The following is an 18942-nucleotide window of genomic DNA, read 5'->3' on the forward strand; positions in this document are numbered from 1 at the left end:
AAAACTGTAGAGAGGCAGGTTAGGACAACATGGAAGTCGTAGGGCGTTTATAAACTCATAAAAAAGGATTTATTCTTACAAGGGTCAATTCATACACAGCTTGAGACCACAATTATTTACACAAACAACATCAAGTCTTGGCTTGACTGCAGATCAAAACGCTGAAAATGTTTACAAGAAGATAAATAATAACCAGACAAGTCATGACATCGTTGCTCTGTTGAATTCTTTGATTGCAAAACAATAGGACTTTATCCCTGGCAGGGATTTTCTGAATTTCGTCAATAAAAGAGTATCATGATGCCATTAATGTTCCCAGGCTCATCACTAGATGGCACTGTTGTCTTTTCTCATTCTTGGCCTCCGGTCAGTTTGTGGAACAGTTCTTCATCTAGGGTCTCATTCTGGTCCTTGGATCGTGTCGAGAGGAAGATGTAGCCGCCGATGAACTCGTGCACCACCTTGCAATCGCAGCTCAGGCAGCAGAAAGCTATGGTCACGTTTTGGTCAAACTCAATGGTCACCTGCAATTTTAAAACTCACGTTATTACAGTTTGAGACAAAAATCTCTTCAAGAAGTTCCACTTTGAGAACTCTTAAAAATGGCAAAAAAGTCCTTGAAGTGGTTGCTTTGAACCAAAATGCTGTGTGCCTTCCGCAGCTTTTTTTTTTGGTCAAAACTCACTTGTCTAATCTCCCAGTTGACGTTCCACTGCTTCATGTTGGCGAACCTCCACGTGGTGACGGGCAGGCAGGTGGACATATCGAGACGGATCAGGCGATTGTACGAGATGCCGAGGATCTCGTCTTTCTTGCTGCCCTTGAACCTGATATAACAAAGTAGACTTCCTGAATGATTTTTCATGAATGACACAACTATGGTTTGGCCTCACACACTACCTGACAATGTAGTAGTTGATCCCAAACTCCGGGAGCGACTGCCAGGCCTGAATGAACCGCATCTTGGCATCCATGAGGGACAGACGCGCAATGTTCTGATGGGCCTCCAGGATACGAGCTGTGAGCTTGACACATGAACAATCAGTGGCAACCAGTGATGGAAAGTATGGGGTTTTATTTAAAGTTCTTGTAAAGTAAAAATAACTGGCTTGACGCACCACAGAGAGGTTTTATTAGCAAATCAGCAAAAAAAATTGGCCAATTTCACTTTTATCTAATTTAAAAAGTTTACTCCGTGCTTCTGCTCAACTCCAAAGTGTGAGTACTAGCCCCTCTTCCACCAACCTGCTTCGTTTTGTGCTTCTTCGCATAGCGTGGTGACACGAAACACTCTGCGTTCATCTCCATGGCATCCAAGTCGGGAGCCGCCTGGCCCGGAGGGGGCGCCAGGCTCTTCATCTGCAAGAAGGACTGAATGCTGCGCACCTCAGACTTGTACGAGCTGTATGCCATGGTCTTGCCCTTGGAGGCCAGGATACACGCCGCTTTCCACTTGGCGTATTGCGTCTCCTGCAACACCATAAAACCATTGTTCATAATATAAAATATAGGGCCACAGTCTGGGAATAAACACAGGTAAGTTTAATTTTACGCTATTAAATTAAAAAAAATATATATAATAATAATATATATATATATATATATATATATATATTCTTCAATATATAAAATATTTAATTATGAATTATTATAAGAAATAGGACTAGTATTCATTCAGTATGTATAATCTTATAATCTTCAATCTCCAGGGTCAACTTCAGCTTTACAGGTATCACGTCTACTTGACATGTGCAGTCATGCAGCACATGAGCTTACGTTGTCACATCGGATGTACACTTCATTCATCCCATCCGCCACCGGCAAAAGGAGCTTGATGCCGAACTTCTTGTCTGTGACGTTGACGTCAGGAACGATCTCACAGCCTGAGGACAATACAGCGACGTGAGTTCGGGATAATGTAATCATATTTGTAAGTCACGCAATACCTCGCAAGTGAAACTGCTCGATGGGTTCTCCCACGGCGGCTTCCTTGTTCTTGTAGTAGGAAATTGTGGTGTCCTTGAATACGAACCAGTACTCCTTGTAAGGCCGCAGTGTCAATCTTTTTGGTCTGAGTTGGGAGAAAGGTGGTTCATTTATTTTTACACTTGCACAAGCACTAAGAAATAAATGTAATCTCTTAGTAGGAGCGTGTGTTTTTACCTGAAAAGGCGGAGGTAATCTGCCAGCTCTGGAATGTCTGTAATGTCTTCCTGGTGGTTGGAATAAACAAGTGTCAATTATCCGATATCCTGGCCAAGTTGAGACATGCAATCAACAGAGGCTCACAGGTAGAACCCCCCCCCCCAGCTGAAGCCCCCAAATATCAACTGACAGTTACGAAAGACATTTACCAGAATTCGGTCAGAGACGCCACCTTCCAGCGTCACCTCCAGGTTGGAGAGGGCGGCTTCCACTTCATCAATTTCCTGCTCGTTGGAGTGGTCCATCGGTTCAGTGGACACGGTCAGTTTACAGATGTGATACTGCAAAGACAAGACGAAAGATGAAGTCCAGCAAGCGTGGAGGAGGAGTAACTTGTTTCAGACATACATACGTGTCTCACTATCACTGTCACAATCATCTCGTTTTGATGTGCGAGGATGTCATCATATTCACCTGCAGCGACGCAAACATGAGCATCTCCTCCTCAGTGCAGTCGATCTCCTCCAGCAGGATGGCCCAGCGAGCTTGCTCGTACAGCTGCGTTATCCTCACTGCGTCGTACTGAAACGCAACGAATATACGTCCGTTTACCAGTCGGGCAAGAAAGAAAAGCAAAACTTGAGCCCCCCCCCCCAGGTCATTTTGTGTGGCCTGCCGGGGTAGTTTTTCCTTGAATTCGATTCCAAATAAGTAATCAAATGTGGGGGTAATTATGGAACATAATAAGGCCATAATTACAATTTTACAGACCGTAGTGATTTATATGGTTTCATTGTAATTATAATCTGCATAATAACGATGAGAAGATGTTTGACACTCGAAATCCACTGCATTGCATCTGACCTACTTTGGGATTGAGATCAAAGAAGACGTTGTACTTGAAGCGCAGCAGCAGCTTGTCGTTATCTTGAACGTCCTGCTCCATGAGGGAGCGCGAAGAGTCCAGCCACCTGTCAATTACATGTCAGGAAATTTAAAATGAGAAGTGCCAGAGGAAGGCTCACAAACAGTAACACAATGACGACATCTACCCGGCATTTCTGATGGCTTTGTCCTCCAGAGATAGAGGCTGGTAGAGCTTGGCCAGCTCGGCAGGTGGCAGGTTGGGCTGGCAGTCGGCGAGCGGGTTCTCCCCGAACCACAGGCTGGTGGCCGTCATCGGCATCCCGTTTTCTGGGTCATAGGTGGCCGTCATGGTCTTGCTGTACATGGGACCTTGTTTGTGGGGGGGGGGGGGGGGGGGTAGTCGATGTTAGGGTGATGGCGCAAAGGGAGAATGTTTGTTAAAGTTGTTAGGGGTTATGGTTGAGCATGTGTGGCCATCGGGAATTTCGGGAAGATCAATTTTCCTGAATGGCCGGTCCAGGCTGGTACTGGCCGGTTTTGGATTAGGGCACTGAGGTTTGGTAAGTGTATTTTGCCAGTACCTGAGCCCCCTGGCCCGCCGCTGACTAAATCAATGTCCCAGATGTCCTCCAGCGGAGAGTTTTTGCCTCTTTTTTTCTTCTTCTTGGAGGGATCATCCGGCGGCTGGAGCAGGGACAGTTCCTCAGACCGCCTGATGTCTAACAAGAAGAATATGGAGGAGTGGCCATTTTGAATCAAGTTAAATAAAAAAGAAAAAGGAGGGGAGGAGACACTCACTGAGGATTTGACAGATCTCCGCCACTGCCTTGAAGACCACGCAGGAGAAACTGACGGTCATCTGAATGGTTTTCATATTGGGCAACTGCAACAGCATATTTTTGTGTTGTGGGGTGTACCGCAAGTCTGCATCAGCCTGTGTGGTGGGAAAAACTTTTAAACCTGAGAGACAGTGCTTGTGTCACGAATTGAATGCACCCGTTGAACCATGAGACACAGACAAAAAAAAAACAACAGAGGGTGTCCTTCTCAAGGATTTACCGTGCTATTTACAATTTTTTTCCTATTTGTCCCACCTGAATTCCGTACTTGTCCAAGGTCCAATGCGTCTTGAGCAGCCAGCATTTCCTCTGCTCCCACCACAGGGCATGATCTGACCAGTCCTGGGGAGCCTCTGCAAATAAAAACATACCACGTGTAATATTTAAAGACGAGTGACACACATGGCCACCTGGCATGAGTAAGCCCTTCCTGACGATATGAAAACTCGCAATTTTTTTTCTTTTCTTCTCTTGACATTTTCATGGAGCTCGACATTTGCCCCCGCTCAGCCCCCCCCCCATGGTATGTAAGTGCCTAACTCTTCAAAGTACACCATATGAGCTCCGCCATGTTGACGAGGCTGTGTGAGATCAGATTGGATCACTGCTGAACTTTGTGCCCTGGGGCATTATGAGCTATTGTGGATAAAAACAATGGCACTTGAGTGTGGAGCAATGTAGGCCAAACAAAGGTGCGGCTTGGCAAACAGTACTTAAGAGTTTAAGAGCAGATGGCATCAGACACCTACTTATCTTCTCCACCAACTTCAGCATGAGGCCTCCGATGTGCAGGTCGCCCTTCACGCGCAGCTTGAAGCGCATGGACTCGTCGCCGTCTTTTTGGTCCACATGCACCTGCAGCTCCCATGACGTCTCCCCGTACTCAGCCGCTGTGATCATGGCTCTGCACATAAAACACATAAAAAAAAAAGAAAATAAGAATAAAATGTGTTGACAAATATTAATATAAAATAAAATAAAACATGGCTTGATTTAAAAAAAAAGAAATGACATGAATTACATTACATTAATGGAAAAAGATAAATTCCTGGTTGGGGGAACTACGCTAAATGTTGTTTTGGTTCTTTGGAAATATTGGGCAACAGCGGGGACAAAAGACTCAGAAGATATTTCTCAACTTCCTGTGACACCATCAATATTAATTTAGCGGTCAATTTGTAAATATTGCAACAGCAAGGTCACGGCAACCAGGACAAAGAGCTGCAAAGTTTTAATCTAAATAAAAGACTAAATTAAATACTATATATGAGTCTGGCAAAATTACGATCCAAGATTTTATTTAATTAAATGTATTCTCAAAGTAGTCTCGTTTTTGTCCTTTTCGGGTCACTGTAACCTCCATTCTGCAAGTTCTGCAACTGTACATTTATTAATATAAGTGAGGGATGAAAGGCTTGTGGAGAGGCAGGTAATGAGGGAAGACAAGAAGAGGAAGAGGAGGATCGGGGAGGGTTCCGCTGTGGAATGCGTGACGAGCAGGGACACGAATGTGCAGCACTGGGCACCAATCTGGCTCTTGCAGAAAAAAAAAATTCAACCACGCTCTCACAATAGCCTAATCCGAATTAATCTGTTTTGAGAACCAAGAGACAAATGAGTAAAATTAATGTGAATAAGCTTGTATCTGCATTGATCTTAATGCAAATATGCTGTTGTATTTATACAAAATGAACATCAAAAAGACCACAGAAGGGTTAAATCGAAATCCTAAAAGAGTGGTGGACTTGCATGAGTGCATGTTTTAAAAATGTGCCAATTAGGTTTTTTAAAACTTTGCTTTACTCGGAGAGGTAAAAAATTCCAGACAACTCAAGTAGAAGAATAAGCAAACCACAATGACGCTGACAATAATAATAGCTGTATTTACTAATATATTTTGCTGTCAGTGTTCCAATAGTTGCTGTGTGGCGGGGGCAGTAACATAATAATTAACTTCCATTTATGCAGACCCATGGAGGAACAAAAACGAATAACACGCAATATAAACACCTTTTCCGCGTTGAAACGCTTCTTTAAGACAGAATTTAAATCTTCTTACCTGGATTTGGGAATTTGGGGCGCTCCCGCTGGAGTTCTCGTGAGAAGTGGAGTATGAACCCTTGTGGGAACGAGAGCTTGTTTCAGAAAGAAGCTGCGCCCCCTTCCCGCCAGGTGAGCGACGTATGCGGAAGTGCTCGTCAATCTTCGCTTCGCCCGCCTGCCTGAGAATTGAAAGTGAGGCTTGTGTTCACAACAACCGTTATGTTTTGGGTTTAAAAGGCAAAAAACTCACGTTTTAAGATATATAAAATAGATAAAAAATAAATATACGAGGAATTTGCGTAGGTTAACGTAAAAGAATGTGATGCAGTCCGTTAGCATGTTATCTCGTTTCCCATCAAGTTTTCATTTGGTTTGAACCCCTGAAGAGACAATGGATGAAAAACAAATTGCAGTGACCATATCAGGTGTTCTTTTCTTTCTTTAGATTCCCGCAATGAGGGACCTGAGCTGAATCAAGCTCCTGTTCCCTGCCCACATCCTTCCCAGTGAGTGAATCAGGATGAGTCACGCTATGGTATCGTCAAATGTGCGGAAAACATGGTCCATTTTCCCCATAATGACGTCTTTTATGTGATTATTTGCCATTGTGATTTTACACTCCGTCAGTGTTTCTGAAGTATTTTTTTTCTGTGCAAAAACATGCACTACTGTATATGTAAAACAAAAGGCCTTCCTCGAAGTTAAGAAAAAATGGAAGTTGCTCCAATTTCTTTGGAAAGTCCTAAAATGATAATCATTAAAAAAATATTGAGTAATAAGAAAATGATAAAGTTTTATATCGGCAAGTGACGCCTTAAGTTAGGAGGCTAATATGACCACCATCTTGGTTGACATGCTGATTATTGGCATTATTATTCAACTTATCAAGACCATTTTTTCCCTAAATTTTTAATTCCCACGTCTTGAGATGTTTATCGAGCATTACGAGGCAGAATTTGGCTTTTTCCAAGATGTTTGTAATCACCCAAAGGTTTGTTTCGTGGTCGATAGAATGCTGTAAAAGCTTACCCAATTTACATTAAAATATCAAAGAATAATTTGGCTTTTCTTTAATTCACCAGTGTTGCTTGTGCCTGGAAATTGATGGCTTTTAGAAAAATAATTCTCCCCAAAAAATTGTCAAGTGTTACTTGATTAATTAATCAAATTTAATAACGGAGGTGATAGGGTTTTGCAAGTCTGTCTTTGACTGGGAATCCAAAGGAATTTCTCACAACGGTCAACACAGCCAGCTCAGGAAACGCAATTGGGGAACAGCAATCTGACAAAAAATGCCCCCTGCGTCATCAGTGTTGTTTCACGTACTTTATCTACACTCATACACAATATCTTGTGTGTCATTGTCATGTGTCATTTGACCAAGTCAAAGTGATTGATAAAACAGGGTAAATGGCTTGAATGATCATTTCAACCTCTTTCTCCACCGCTGTAGTTTGAATGTGTCTAGTGTCAGTAGAAAAGAATTTAAAAAAAAAAAGTTGCAGGGATTTGATACGCAAGGGTTTTATGATGGTTTATGCAATTGTAAAGACACCAGTATGATTTTGACTCTTCATAATACTATGGGGAACGTCAGTTATGACTCTTTGCGGACGGTTGACTAATTATTTACATAGCAAGACGAGACAGTGACGTATTAGTCACACAGTAACAGAAGCATGACTAAAATTGCACATGTTCACATTTCAAACATCTAAGACAGAAATAATAAACAGCAAAGCAAATAAAAATTCTACAGTGAATTTTACATTTATCCCAGTAAAGACTTTCAAATCTAACAGCTCTGTCACTACCACACGATGGCGCCAGTAGACTATGTTAGAGTTTAACATTTGCTTCCTAGATTAACACCACTCTGGTTTTAGAGGCTTTAGATGGCAAAGAATGTCTATTTAAAGTGAGCAATCCCACGGGGTTTATTGAACATTTATGGGGGGGGGAGGGGACCTTCGCGTCTTGGCTAAGGTAGAACCAGCCGAACCTCTAACTGCATCCTGCTAAGTGCAGTGTGAAAGGCCTCTACTCCCCAGTCTCCAACTTGCTGCAACTGCCTGTTTTCTTGCCACCCTCAGTCTTCTCCCTGCTAAAATTTGTTCCCCTGCCTTATATCTGGATGCTGCAGTATTATACCCCACAATCGCCGATCTGCTACAAGGGCCTTCGTTTCCTCGCTGATCAAATTGATTTCCTCAGCTTAACCTATTGTGGCCTATTTAGCTTTGTATTCTGTGCTATTGTACTCCAGAAATTGTACTTTGCTCCATCAGTCAATTTTATTTCTGCCCTTAGTCTCCTCTTGGATAAAATTTGTCAGAAAGAGACTCTTGTGTGGATGTTTCCGGTGCGGCAGTGCTTTCCCAACTACTAAATGTACAACTACTCTGTTGGTCGTATTTTCAAGTATAAAACCTCATGACACTCCGCAGTCTCCTCATGGCTGCAGTACCCCACACCCAAAAATAAACACGTCGAGTGTGTCATGCCGGGACATGAGATCATTGCAGTGGACTTGTGTGAGAGGAAATGTAAATTGTACAGAGGGGAACAACAAAAAAAAAAAAACTCCCAAGCTTTGGTAAGCAGGGAAAACAACTAGTCAGACTGAGTCCACGTCCTTGAGACACCTGCAGCGAGTGGCATAAAAGGATGAATATTGATGATAAAGTGCACTTCTTGAGGCCCAATAAATTAAATTGAAAGCCGGTGGGAAACGACATCTATGGGGGCCTTTTTTTTTTTTTTGTCCACTTTCCATATTTACGGAAAGGGAAAGCCTCCCGGTGACCTGGGAACACGCTTACCCAATTAGCAGCCTCGCCTATGGATCAAATGGAAGTGAAAACATTCGCTGCCGTGACGGAGACGCATCACAATGACCCATTCATGCCGCCAAGGCTTGTGCTTTGGGGAAGATTTGGAGGGGGTGGGAGGCTGGCGGTGGGGGTTCTTCCAGAGACATAGTGGGGCGGTGGGGATAGAAGTGAGGGAGTCATGAATGCAACAAGGAACTACCTCACCGCTCGCTTTGATGGCTCGACGGAGGCCTAATTCATGACTCAATATGGGCGCGGTGGTAAACACTGTTCAAAAGTGTTGTTTTCATAATGTTACCAACTCGCCACCACCCGCCCCCAGTCCCTTGGACGCTCTCACCTCTGCAACCCGGTGAGACCGCTGGGCCTGTTCCTGTGGGAATGGTGTAGAAAGGGGGATGTGAGGGCAGTCAGGAGGCCTGAGAAGTAGCACGGAAAGAGAAACTCTTGACAGCGCCCGACTCTGGGGACTTGAACGTAGCGCTGCCCTCTGGCCCCGCCAAGTGTTAAAGCACAGATTCATTGCTCTCCTGAAAATACATTTCCAGTCTCGGCTTCTTAATTTATTTTTTCGGAAGCCTCCGACCTCTTTGGAGGTCATGAAATCCCTTGCCACACAACATCACATTCACATTAGTTTGTTTGAGTTCCTAGTAAGTTGTCCTTTAGACACACTAATTGATGAATATATGACGATATCGTCAAATGGACTGTTTGCGCTGCAACCCGAAGGTCAGAGTAAAGGTTTCTCTAATTCCATCTTAATTGTTTATTTATGTGAGTGTGGAGCCATAGGCGCTTCTATTAATGGAAACATCGAAAACTTTTTGATCAGGGGGCCACAATGGCTTCTAAAAATAAGACATTAACAAGGTTTATCCATTTAATTTTTTTCAAGTTTGGCGGGCCGGATTAAAACCTTTCACGGGCTGCATGTGGCCCCCGGGCCGTAGTTTGCCCACACCTGATCTAGAGGTTTCCGTTGAGCCTCATATAAGTGATAGTTTCATGCTTCAGAATATCCACTTGTGTGAAAACGTATGAAACTGAAAGAAATCAAAGGAGTGTTCTTTGCCAATTTCACAAAACAATCTGATCCGCTCTATTCAACATGAAAACTTTTCTATCAGTTAAAGCAAAACTGATGTAGTTTCAGAATAGGTGATGAAAAATGCCCAAAATAAGCACCTCAGCTCTCGATATGTCAGTGTTATACATTTGTTTTCTTATTGATTTTAAAATGACACTTTGCTTACCATGTTGCTGATTGTAGGTTCAGGAGGCTGCAGTACTGATCTTCTCTTTGCTGCATCTGTCCAACTCCTAGGCCCTCAAATCGACCACCCCAAACCACAGAGTGGAAAACTAAGCTGGAAATAATAAAATAAGAACAACAACATACCCTGTGGCTTCACCTGAACTCTGGACGTTGACCGTGATATGCCACGATTCACTCTTTTCTGTCGAAAAGCAAATGCATAAGACCGATCCGGTTCTGTGTAATGGAGAAGTTGCAAATGCGGGGTGGCCTTCTGCTTCTCCCAAGGGAGAAACAAATACAAGTGAAATGGGGGGTGCGAGGATGATGGGAATTACATCACTGTAAGGCCCAGCCGCCACCCCTGATATCCGTTGTTTCTGCACAGCGCTCTCCGCATGGAAACATCTGATGGAAATAAAAGTTTTCATGGTGCCTGCTCGGGCTGTCGTAAATACTGCCTGTCAGCGGTGTATAAGGCCGTTCTGGAGACGGGGGTTTATGGCAAGGGACGTAATACGGTGCCTCTTTGGGAAATGTGGCTACCGTAAACCGCCAGTATCGCTTTACCTGTCTCTGGCAGCTCCTTGTCATTCTTCAGGTCTGACTAAAAGTAAGAGATGGCCATCATCCACCTCAGGCGTGTTCTTGGCTGACTGCAAGACGCAAATTGTGCGTAATAACCTTTAAATTCTCTCCCTTTTGTCGTCACTGTCAACCGGCATGAGGGGAAAGTTTGATGCGTTTTTTTTGTCCCTGCATGAACGTCAGGTGTGCTGAATGAAGCCATATGCGCCCCTGTGACTTTTATTAGCTTTGTCAAACCCCTCAGAGACTAGAGAAGGAAACACTGTGCCTATAATGGCTTTAAAATACCACCTTTTCCTCTGCAGGTCCTGGATTTCAGAGGCAATGATGTGGAAGCGATTTGATGCCGTGCCGCCGCATGCTGTGCTGTGGACGAAGCCACCAACCACCCCAACACCTCTGAGATGCCGTGACCGATCTCGCAGGTAGAGTGTAAGAGGAAGTGGGGCGCCTTGTGCTGCTTCCCTCCGCACGTCCACTTTTCCGACCGGCCATGAATGGGTGCCATTTTGAATCATGTAAATACGGCTAGCCGCTGCCTGTATCAGCTGATGCTGGTTAGTGTTGTCTTTGGCCTGACCTTAAAGGCCCATGAGTGCGTGAGGGGGGTGGGGGGGCGCGGAGAAAGACGTACTGAGGGTTAGAAAAGGTTGCATAAACTCAAGCCGGGATAACTTTACTGACACTTTCCATAGCCGACTTTCTGTGAATGGATTCATTGTGGGGGCGGAAAGCAAACCCTGTCAGGATCCAGTTCATTAGCACCTATCTTACTGTTTGAAGTTAGCTATTCATCCGGTCTGTAAAAGGAAGCCCGCTCAGACCAAAGGGAAAAAAAAATATCTCAATATCTATACAGGGTTTCCGTGTGTCATTAAAAAGTCATTAAATACATTTTGTAAAAATTAAAGCATTAAATGCCATTAAAAAGCATTACATACAATTTTTAGAGGGATTCAAAAATGAAATAATTGATGGAAAAATATGTGGTTGCACACTGGATGCTTCAATTTTACATCCTGTGAACAAGCTCATCCTGTTTTGGAAGCGTGCAAAGGAACATGTCGGGAAAATGTACATTTCAGTATACCGTACGTGGCTGGTTGGTCAAAACCTCTTTAATGTCCCTCGACGGTAAACTTGGAGCGGCGTTCGGCAGCGTGTGCGAAAAGACCCTCATACTTTGGCTCAATGGGGCGTAAATGCTTTGAAATCGCACATGCAATCAGCTAATCACAAGTCGGCGACTTTGCAGCTCAAAATTCAATCGCTGTCATTCTGACCACAAACTACTTCACGAACTAGCCAGTTGCTTGAACAAAGAATTGCGCAAGATTGATTCGATACAATTGTAAGCATGTGGCATATATTCATGCATTTTAACATGTTCCTTTTTTTAAAACCTAAAATGTGTCACACCACCAAACCTTTAAATCACACATGTATCTTCTTTCTCTTTGTGATCTATTTAAGACGTGTCCCAAGCGTACGTTGAGCTAAGTCCACTTTTATGTGAGTCGCCCTATTTGTAGCTGCTTTAGAGCAAATTAGCACGCCAGCCGTATATGACTGCGTCACTCCATGTTTGCTTTTTCATGATAAAAATATACCTTGGCAAACCTCCGACTTGTGACCAGAAAAAGAAATTGCCTTTATCCCAGGAGTGACACCTCTTCGTATTTACAATCCTTGCTCCTGGCATGAGACGGGAAAGAAAGTCGAGCGCAGTGGGAGTAAATAACGTGATGGGGAGGGGGGGTGGGGTGGAGAGACACAGACGGACCACCGCTGCAGATGTTTTCCACATGTAGGAGGAAAACAAGCTTGCAGCAAGATGAGTGCGAGGAGAGGCAAGCGAGAGGGCTGCACCTGTTGTGGGTCGATCGCTGGCCAGGGGTGAGCTCACTCGCTCGCCTCGAATGTGTAAGGCTGCTTTCGCTATTAAGCGGCTAAAGAAAAGGCAAGGTTCACTTTGAGCACATTTTGCATTCGCATGTCCCAACTTTGCGTTCGCATAGCTGGAGATTTAAAAACTCAGAGCTGCATTCTTTTATCGCCGCCAGGTGTCAAATGGGGTCAACGCTTGAAAAAGATGAAAAACAGAAGTTTGATTGTGTAATCCGGAAAGTGGTTTACGATAAGAAGTGTTTCTTTGACACGGCTTTTACTGCTTTGGCTACCAAAGGAAAAAACAATTATACGAGCCAAACACTTACCGCGCAAATAAAAAAAAAAAAAAAAAAAAAGAAGGAATATTATTATTTAATACTAGAATGGCTGTCTAGTTTGGATACACTCTTAGGCAGGCAAGTAGACAGGCTATATAAAAAGTTATGAACGCATACCCAGCAGTCTCCACTTTTTTTGCATCAGTCCATGTTCTCTCGACCGTCAGTTTCCTCTTGGATGAAATTTGTCTAAAAGTAGAAGCATGAGTCCTTTGTTTGTTTCACTGCGGCAGCATTTTTGCAGTTTCCCGGTGCCTGTTTTCTTGCTGCCCTCAGTCTCCTCTTGGATAAAATTAGTCGGAAAGTAAATAGATGAGACCGTGGGTCCTCCGTCAAGGCCAAATATAGTTTTAGGTCAGCACTGCTTGTAAGGCTGAATATCAACAAAGGTGAAAATAAAATCCAGTCTGCATCTTTGCTACTAACATTTCATGGATTTCCTCTGCAAAGGTTGTCTGTTAGCCCGTCCATTCTTCTGTTTGTCTGTTCATTGCGTCAACCAACTTCCTTGCTGGATGTAAAAAGACTTTTTTAAAGTGAAGCCCAACGTGAGGCCGTCTGTGTTTGGATGTTTTGGAGAGAGGGGCGGGGGGGGGGGCTGTCTTAAAATTATTTAAGTCAACATTGCACACCTGCCCGATTTCCATCGATCACTCAAGAATCTCTTTATTTCTTGCTACACTTTGGAAAAGTGGTAGGTAAATATCATTTCTGACAGGGTGACAGGAACAAGGCCCGGTCCAGCCTCGGAATGGAGTTCTTGGGCTAATCATGCATGATTGCAGCCCTCGCGTGCCAAAACACACTCGGCGTGAGAGAGGCTGTTTTCAGCTGCTTGTTGCCGCAACACCGCTGGATGACAGCTGACTATTCTCCCGAGGGCTCCCACTCATAAACTCATCTTGACCGGACTGGTTTGTAGCCGGTACAAGGACCTATCTGGGCACTGTCCTGTTGGACCCCGGGCAGCAAAGCTGGCAGCCGAGCCGCGGACACAACAGTATCTCTTGTTGTTGCAAACTGTTTGTGACAATGCTCTCGCGTGGAAAGTAAAAACCAGCCAATGTCCAGTGCCAGACAACTCTTACTCGAGCTCACCTGTGCCGTGACTGTGGAACCAAATGACCCAGATCTGGATGGAAACCATTGCAAATATTTCCCCATGCAGGCTGTGGAAGAAGCATTTGCTGGGCCTCTCTGCGGGGAACTGCACAAACCGTAAATGATTCTGACTCTCCGGTTTGTGTCATCTGTTCCAAAGAAATGGTAAACAGTGACTTTGCTATTGAGCCATCTTGCACGTAGCCCGGCTGTGATGCAAGGATTGAAGGGAAAGAAAATATCAGTTTAGTGCTTAAGAAAGAAGTATATCTTTACTTGCAGAATTATTTCTTGTATAACAAGCACTAATTAGAAGCAGAGTGGTTGGATGAGAAGGGAATCTGTATCTAATTTCCTTGTCTGTACAGTCCTCCTGGCAAGGAGCAAGCTTTTTTGCCCGAACTACTGCTTAGTTTAGAAGCACAGGCCATGCTGCAAATATTTGGCTTGGCTGTGGATGTTGAAGTATATTGGCACAGAGAGCATAGATATAAAAAAACAGCAACTAGGGAACAATTATGAAAAAAAAGTGAAAAGCAGTCAAACGAAAGTGCTACTAGTGGTGCATGTGTTTTTATTTTCCTGTCCTTTTCTGTCCTGTCCTCTTGTTTACTCAATAGTGACAGCCAAACATCTCAAAAGAAGAGAAAACAGAGTCGACTATGAATTTTAGAAACAAGTACTGCAAAGAAGTACCGTTGAGCATCTGGACAAACTAGTGCGTAATTTGCCTGGCTGATGACAGACTAGTAACAATGATGATAAAGTTTAAAAATTTAGGGATAGGAGGATGGAATAGGATTGGATCTTAGTCTTTATTCGGTCTTGATTCCTCAAAGTCTTGGTCTGAACTCAACTCTTACCTCTTCAAAGTGTCAGTCTTGACTCAGTCGCAACTCTTTTAAACGAATCTCAACCCGTCAGTCTTGGACTTAACTCTATAGCAGATACGGGCAAACTACGGCCCGGGGGCCAAATGCGGCCCATTAAATGTTTTAATCCGGCCCGCCAACCTTGAAAAAATTAAAGAAATAAACCTAGTTCATGATTTATTTTCCCTGTAATTCTGATGTGTCCCCACTAGGGGGTGCACTCTAAGATATTTTGTTGTAATGCGTTGGTTCATTTTCATTTAAAATGAAAGCATATATTTTCTCTATATACTATATGTATTTTTTTCTCCGATGAGGAAAGGTCACCAAAACACTCCATCCATGTGCTGCTGGTCCAGCCCATCTGTCAAATTTTAGAACTGATTGCCCACCCTGCTCTATAACATTGAACATTGTTTGTTTTCAAGTTATTGGTCTATACTTGGTCTCAAGGTCTTCAAAGTCTTGTTCTAGACCTGGTATTTTTTTATTCGGTCTTGACTTCAATACCAGTGTGTGGGTTTATCAGGTTTAGTGAAAATGGGAGGCTAAATCTGATGAATCACAGAGCCATTACCGATTCAAATCGGATCGCACAAGACTTTATAGATTTGCGCTCTTCTATTGTCCTCATCTTTGCCCCATCAATAAAAAGTGTCTCATCAACAGGCCATTGACTGTGTCCGCTCTCACTCGCCATTGAAGCACCACCTGCAGGACACAGCAAACACAAACACATCATTCCTCTCATTGACACAGGCACCAAGGCAGCTAGCCAGCTACCTAGCTAACCATCATGCAAACCTTTTTAGCCAGCTTTGTTTGTTCACAGCTGAGGCTCAAAAGAAAGGCAGCACCGGTGCACTAACGGGCCAGCTTTGACAATTTTCACACAAAGGCAGCACTGTTGGCTAACAGTGAGCGGCCTGTTTCTGGGAGGTTTGCACTGTTCCTGGGGCCCATTTCATGGAACAGTTAGCAAGGCCAAAGGCAACCCGTGGACTGGAGTGATAGTTAAGGCTTTCGAGGCAAAACCTGGATCTGGGCTTCCAGCTCTCCCCTTGCATCTACAACCCGCTACCCCCACCCTTCACCCCCTCGATTCAGATGCTTTCACAAAGCCAAGTGGGAACGCAGGGTGCTGCAGGTGTCCTCTCATAGAGGACCACATCACATGGGCTGGCTGATGAATTGAGCTGGCATGTTTTTCCTCACCGCAGATGTTGGAAAAAATGGACAGGAATGAATTGGCCTTGCAGTGGTTTGGAGTATTAGTAAACATGATTTTCATATTTTGTGTTTGTAAATAAACCACTGCAAATACTGTTGAGATTTTATGGTGAAGTTGGACGTGGTGTTTGAGGCTGTGTTCACACCTTGGTTGTCCGGTTTGGATCAAACCAAGAAAATATTATACATGGTGTTTTTCATCGCTCATAGGATTCAGGATTGGATTTCTGTTAGTTGGTATTTTTGAGATATGATAAAGAAAAAAAGATCTAGTTTTCTACATGGTATTGTCCAGTTGTATTAAATGTAACTGTTCATTTCTGTCAACACCGATGGAGCCATGTCTTTTGTTTGAATCCATCTGATCTCAGCATCGTTGGTTAAGTGAACCCAGGACAGCGTCTTCAGTTTATCAAAAGAATTGCAGACCCCAACGTAGTTACTTTCAACGGAACCAAACCTAGTTGGGCTGTTTGAAATGATCCTAAAAGGCTATTGGAATTCTAAATCCTGCTGTTTGTCAGTGGCTAGATCTCAACCGTAATTAGAATCAATGTAATCTGTGCATTACTTAAAATTAGGTTGAAGACAAATAATTCTTGTCATATAGCAGGGGTGAGCAAACTTTTTGATTGTTGGGCCACAATGGATTCTAAAATCTGACCGAGGGGACGGACCAGGAGCAGATTGATGGAGTGTTTTGGTCAGCTCACCTCATCAGAAAAAAAAAATAAATGTAATTTTATATGAAAGTGAATACAAGTGTTACAACAATATATATGTCTTTGAAAAACCACAGAATTTAGAAAATAAAACATGAACAAGGTTCATTCATTTGATTTTTTTTCAGGTTTGGCGGGCCGGATTGAAACCTTTAACGGGCCCCCATGTGGCCACCAGGCCGTAGTTTGCGCACTCCTGTCATATTGTGTTAGATTTGTGGCTTCACCAACTACAACTTTCTTTGTAACCATAGTTAAGTGTTTATTTGATTCTGCCTCACTGGAATGGAGGAACAGGAAGAAAGCGTGAAAGAAAAAGAAGCCAGAGATTAATATCAAGCCTTCTTTCCTTCCCTGACCACAGAGTGGTCTTAAAGAGCCCACTTCCTCCTTGATGTCAACCCTTAGCCGTGCCTGTCCTGTAGTTTTCACTTTGGTTTGGACAGAAGAGGCGGTCTGGCCTACAGGGGCCGGGAGGACAGGGCCCAGGCTTTCCCACATCACTCACGGCTTTCTGATAGGCGGTCGCACAGGCGGGTAATGACAGGGGCAGACATTTAGTATTAAAGTCTCCTTTGCTCCTGTCTGACATCAGACTCTTAAATATGGGGGATGAGCGACTGCCATGGCCCTTTGGGGAAGCATGCTAGACCTGTCTTTCACCAACAAGTCTGGCTGGGTTGCCTTGATATATTCTTCTTAATACAAACTATAAAGCGGGATTTCGGGTAAGTCCATAATTAAATGGATTAGCATCCACCACAAATGGAAGCACAGTCAAGTTAAATTGTGCTATAATTGATTGAAGGAGGGACTTCCATGTTGTTTTTTTTTTTTAATTCAATATCATCCCTATACGTCTGATAATATTTGGGTTCATGACAGGTGAACTTGAAATCCCGTAGAAAAAACACATTGAGACTAATAAATGTCAAGAGTCATGAGTAAAAAGACCTCATTGTCTTTGCCGGTTTGCAACTCAAGCGAATAACCAAGCAGCTCAGCAACATTAAAGCGGGGCTGGTTGCTGCACCTGCATCCACAGATCATCACACCATTGTGGCATTTAAAGAAAAGACCCCAGTCAAACACGTCCCCTGACCTTCTGCAGCTAACATAAACTAATTAGGCTGGCTCTGAAAGGAATGGCCCCGCCGTTAGATTAATCAGCCTACACAGGTCTGGACCGTGCAATCCCCGCTCAAGCCAGCTCGCCCCGCTCGAGCCTCATTATCTCACGTTTTCAAAGGAGCGCCGTGGCAAGGAGCAGAGGGGGCTGCGGGGATGGAGGAATCAGAGGAGGTGGTGGCGGTGCAGGAAGGGGCTTCCCCAGTCCAGACCCGGAAAGAAAATGTCAAGCGTGAAGCGCTGTGAGTGGTCAGTGCTGCTCAGTCCAGCGGGCAGCACAGAGGGGGTCTTTGTCCACCATCACTTAGCGCCAATTACAGCCCGTCAAAATAGTTTTTCTGCTGCAGGGCGACGTGTTAATGGGCTCGGCGTTGGGTGTGAGGAGCGGCCTTGTCCACACACACCAACTATGGGTCAAGGGTTAATAGATCCTCTCTGATGTGGCGGATGAGATTTTTGCAACCTTTAGCTGGCAAGGGAATGCCAGGACAAAGCCCGGAGAATGTGATACAATTAGTCGGACAGCTAGCCATCCTGAATGTAGTAGGCCGCGGATAGCTGCGCTAGCCAGGACCAGATGGGCAGCTGGACCGCAGCCAAGGCGGTACCAATGAAGGTCAATCCCCATCCCACATCCATTGAAAGGACCCAGGTGAGGAGCCAAAAAGCATCCCAACTGGAGGGCGTCCTTTGGAGTGAGAAACAATTAACACTACTGGGAAACAAACTTTGGAGCAGCTTTCCGAGGCCTAATAAACTCTCCTTGTTCTCAGGAAAAAGTCAGAAAGCATTCAGTCTTTCTGTAGCCTATCCTCAGTCAAACTTGGAAGTTGTCTTTTGTCTTGTATGGGAAAATGAAGCTGGCGTGGCTGGTGTCTGACCTGCTCGATGTTTCCTGAGTTTAAGTAATCAGTGATTATCTGATGTAAGGATGGAAAAAGTCAGTGTTCATGAAATTGCATTGTGCTACGTGTGCTTTGGTCTGGATTCATGAGGACAAAGCCAGGCCATTTCAAACCATAAGTGTGGGAATGGAACCGCTGCCAAATAACCTGTGCCAGGGGACTTGGGAGATTTTTAGGAAAAT

At 44.0% G+C, this 18942-nt stretch overlaps 1 protein-coding gene across 1 annotated transcript; it reads right to left on the reverse strand.

Annotated features, from left to right (window-relative positions):
- Positions 1–89: 89 nt before the first annotated feature.
- On the reverse strand, positions 90–6285 carry fermt1 (FERM domain containing kindlin 1). Its single transcript, XM_088286211.1, has 17 exons — positions 6145–6285; positions 5911–6073; positions 4601–4755; positions 4107–4204; positions 3811–3946; positions 3594–3731; positions 3198–3381; positions 3014–3116; positions 2620–2727; positions 2355–2486; positions 2164–2213; positions 1947–2071; positions 1777–1883; positions 1246–1470; positions 901–1025; positions 686–827; positions 90–524 (listed from the first exon to the last, which is right to left on the reverse strand). The coding sequence occupies exons 3-17, from the start codon at positions 4749–4751 to the stop codon at positions 351–353; spliced, it is 1998 nt and encodes a 665-aa protein (XP_088142337.1). The 5' UTR covers positions 4752–4755; positions 5911–6073; positions 6145–6285; the 3' UTR covers positions 90–350.
- Between the last annotated feature and the right edge of the window lie 12657 nt (positions 6286–18942).

The sequence above is a fragment of the Idiotropiscis lumnitzeri genome, chromosome 21 (genome assembly GCF_059441095.1).
Source record: "Idiotropiscis lumnitzeri isolate Australia: NSW breed Sydney's pygmy pipehorse chromosome 21, RoL_Ilum_1.0, whole genome shotgun sequence".
NCBI lineage: Eukaryota > Metazoa > Chordata > Actinopteri > Syngnathiformes > Syngnathidae > Idiotropiscis > Idiotropiscis lumnitzeri.

Excerpts from the sequence above, each read along its gene's own strand:
- fermt1 (XM_088286211.1), bottom strand. The coding sequence starts at position 4,751 with ATGATCACAGCGGCTGAGTACGGGGAGACGTCATGGGAGCTGCAGGTG. Across the intron at positions 2,214-2,354 it reads GCGTCTCTGACCGAATTCTG|GAAGACATTACAGACATTCC; the intron begins GTAAATGTCTTT and ends TCCAACCACCAG. Across the intron at positions 2,072-2,163 it reads GATTACCTCCGCCTTTTCAG|ACCAAAAAGATTGACACTGC; the intron begins GTAAAAACACAC and ends CTCCCAACTCAG.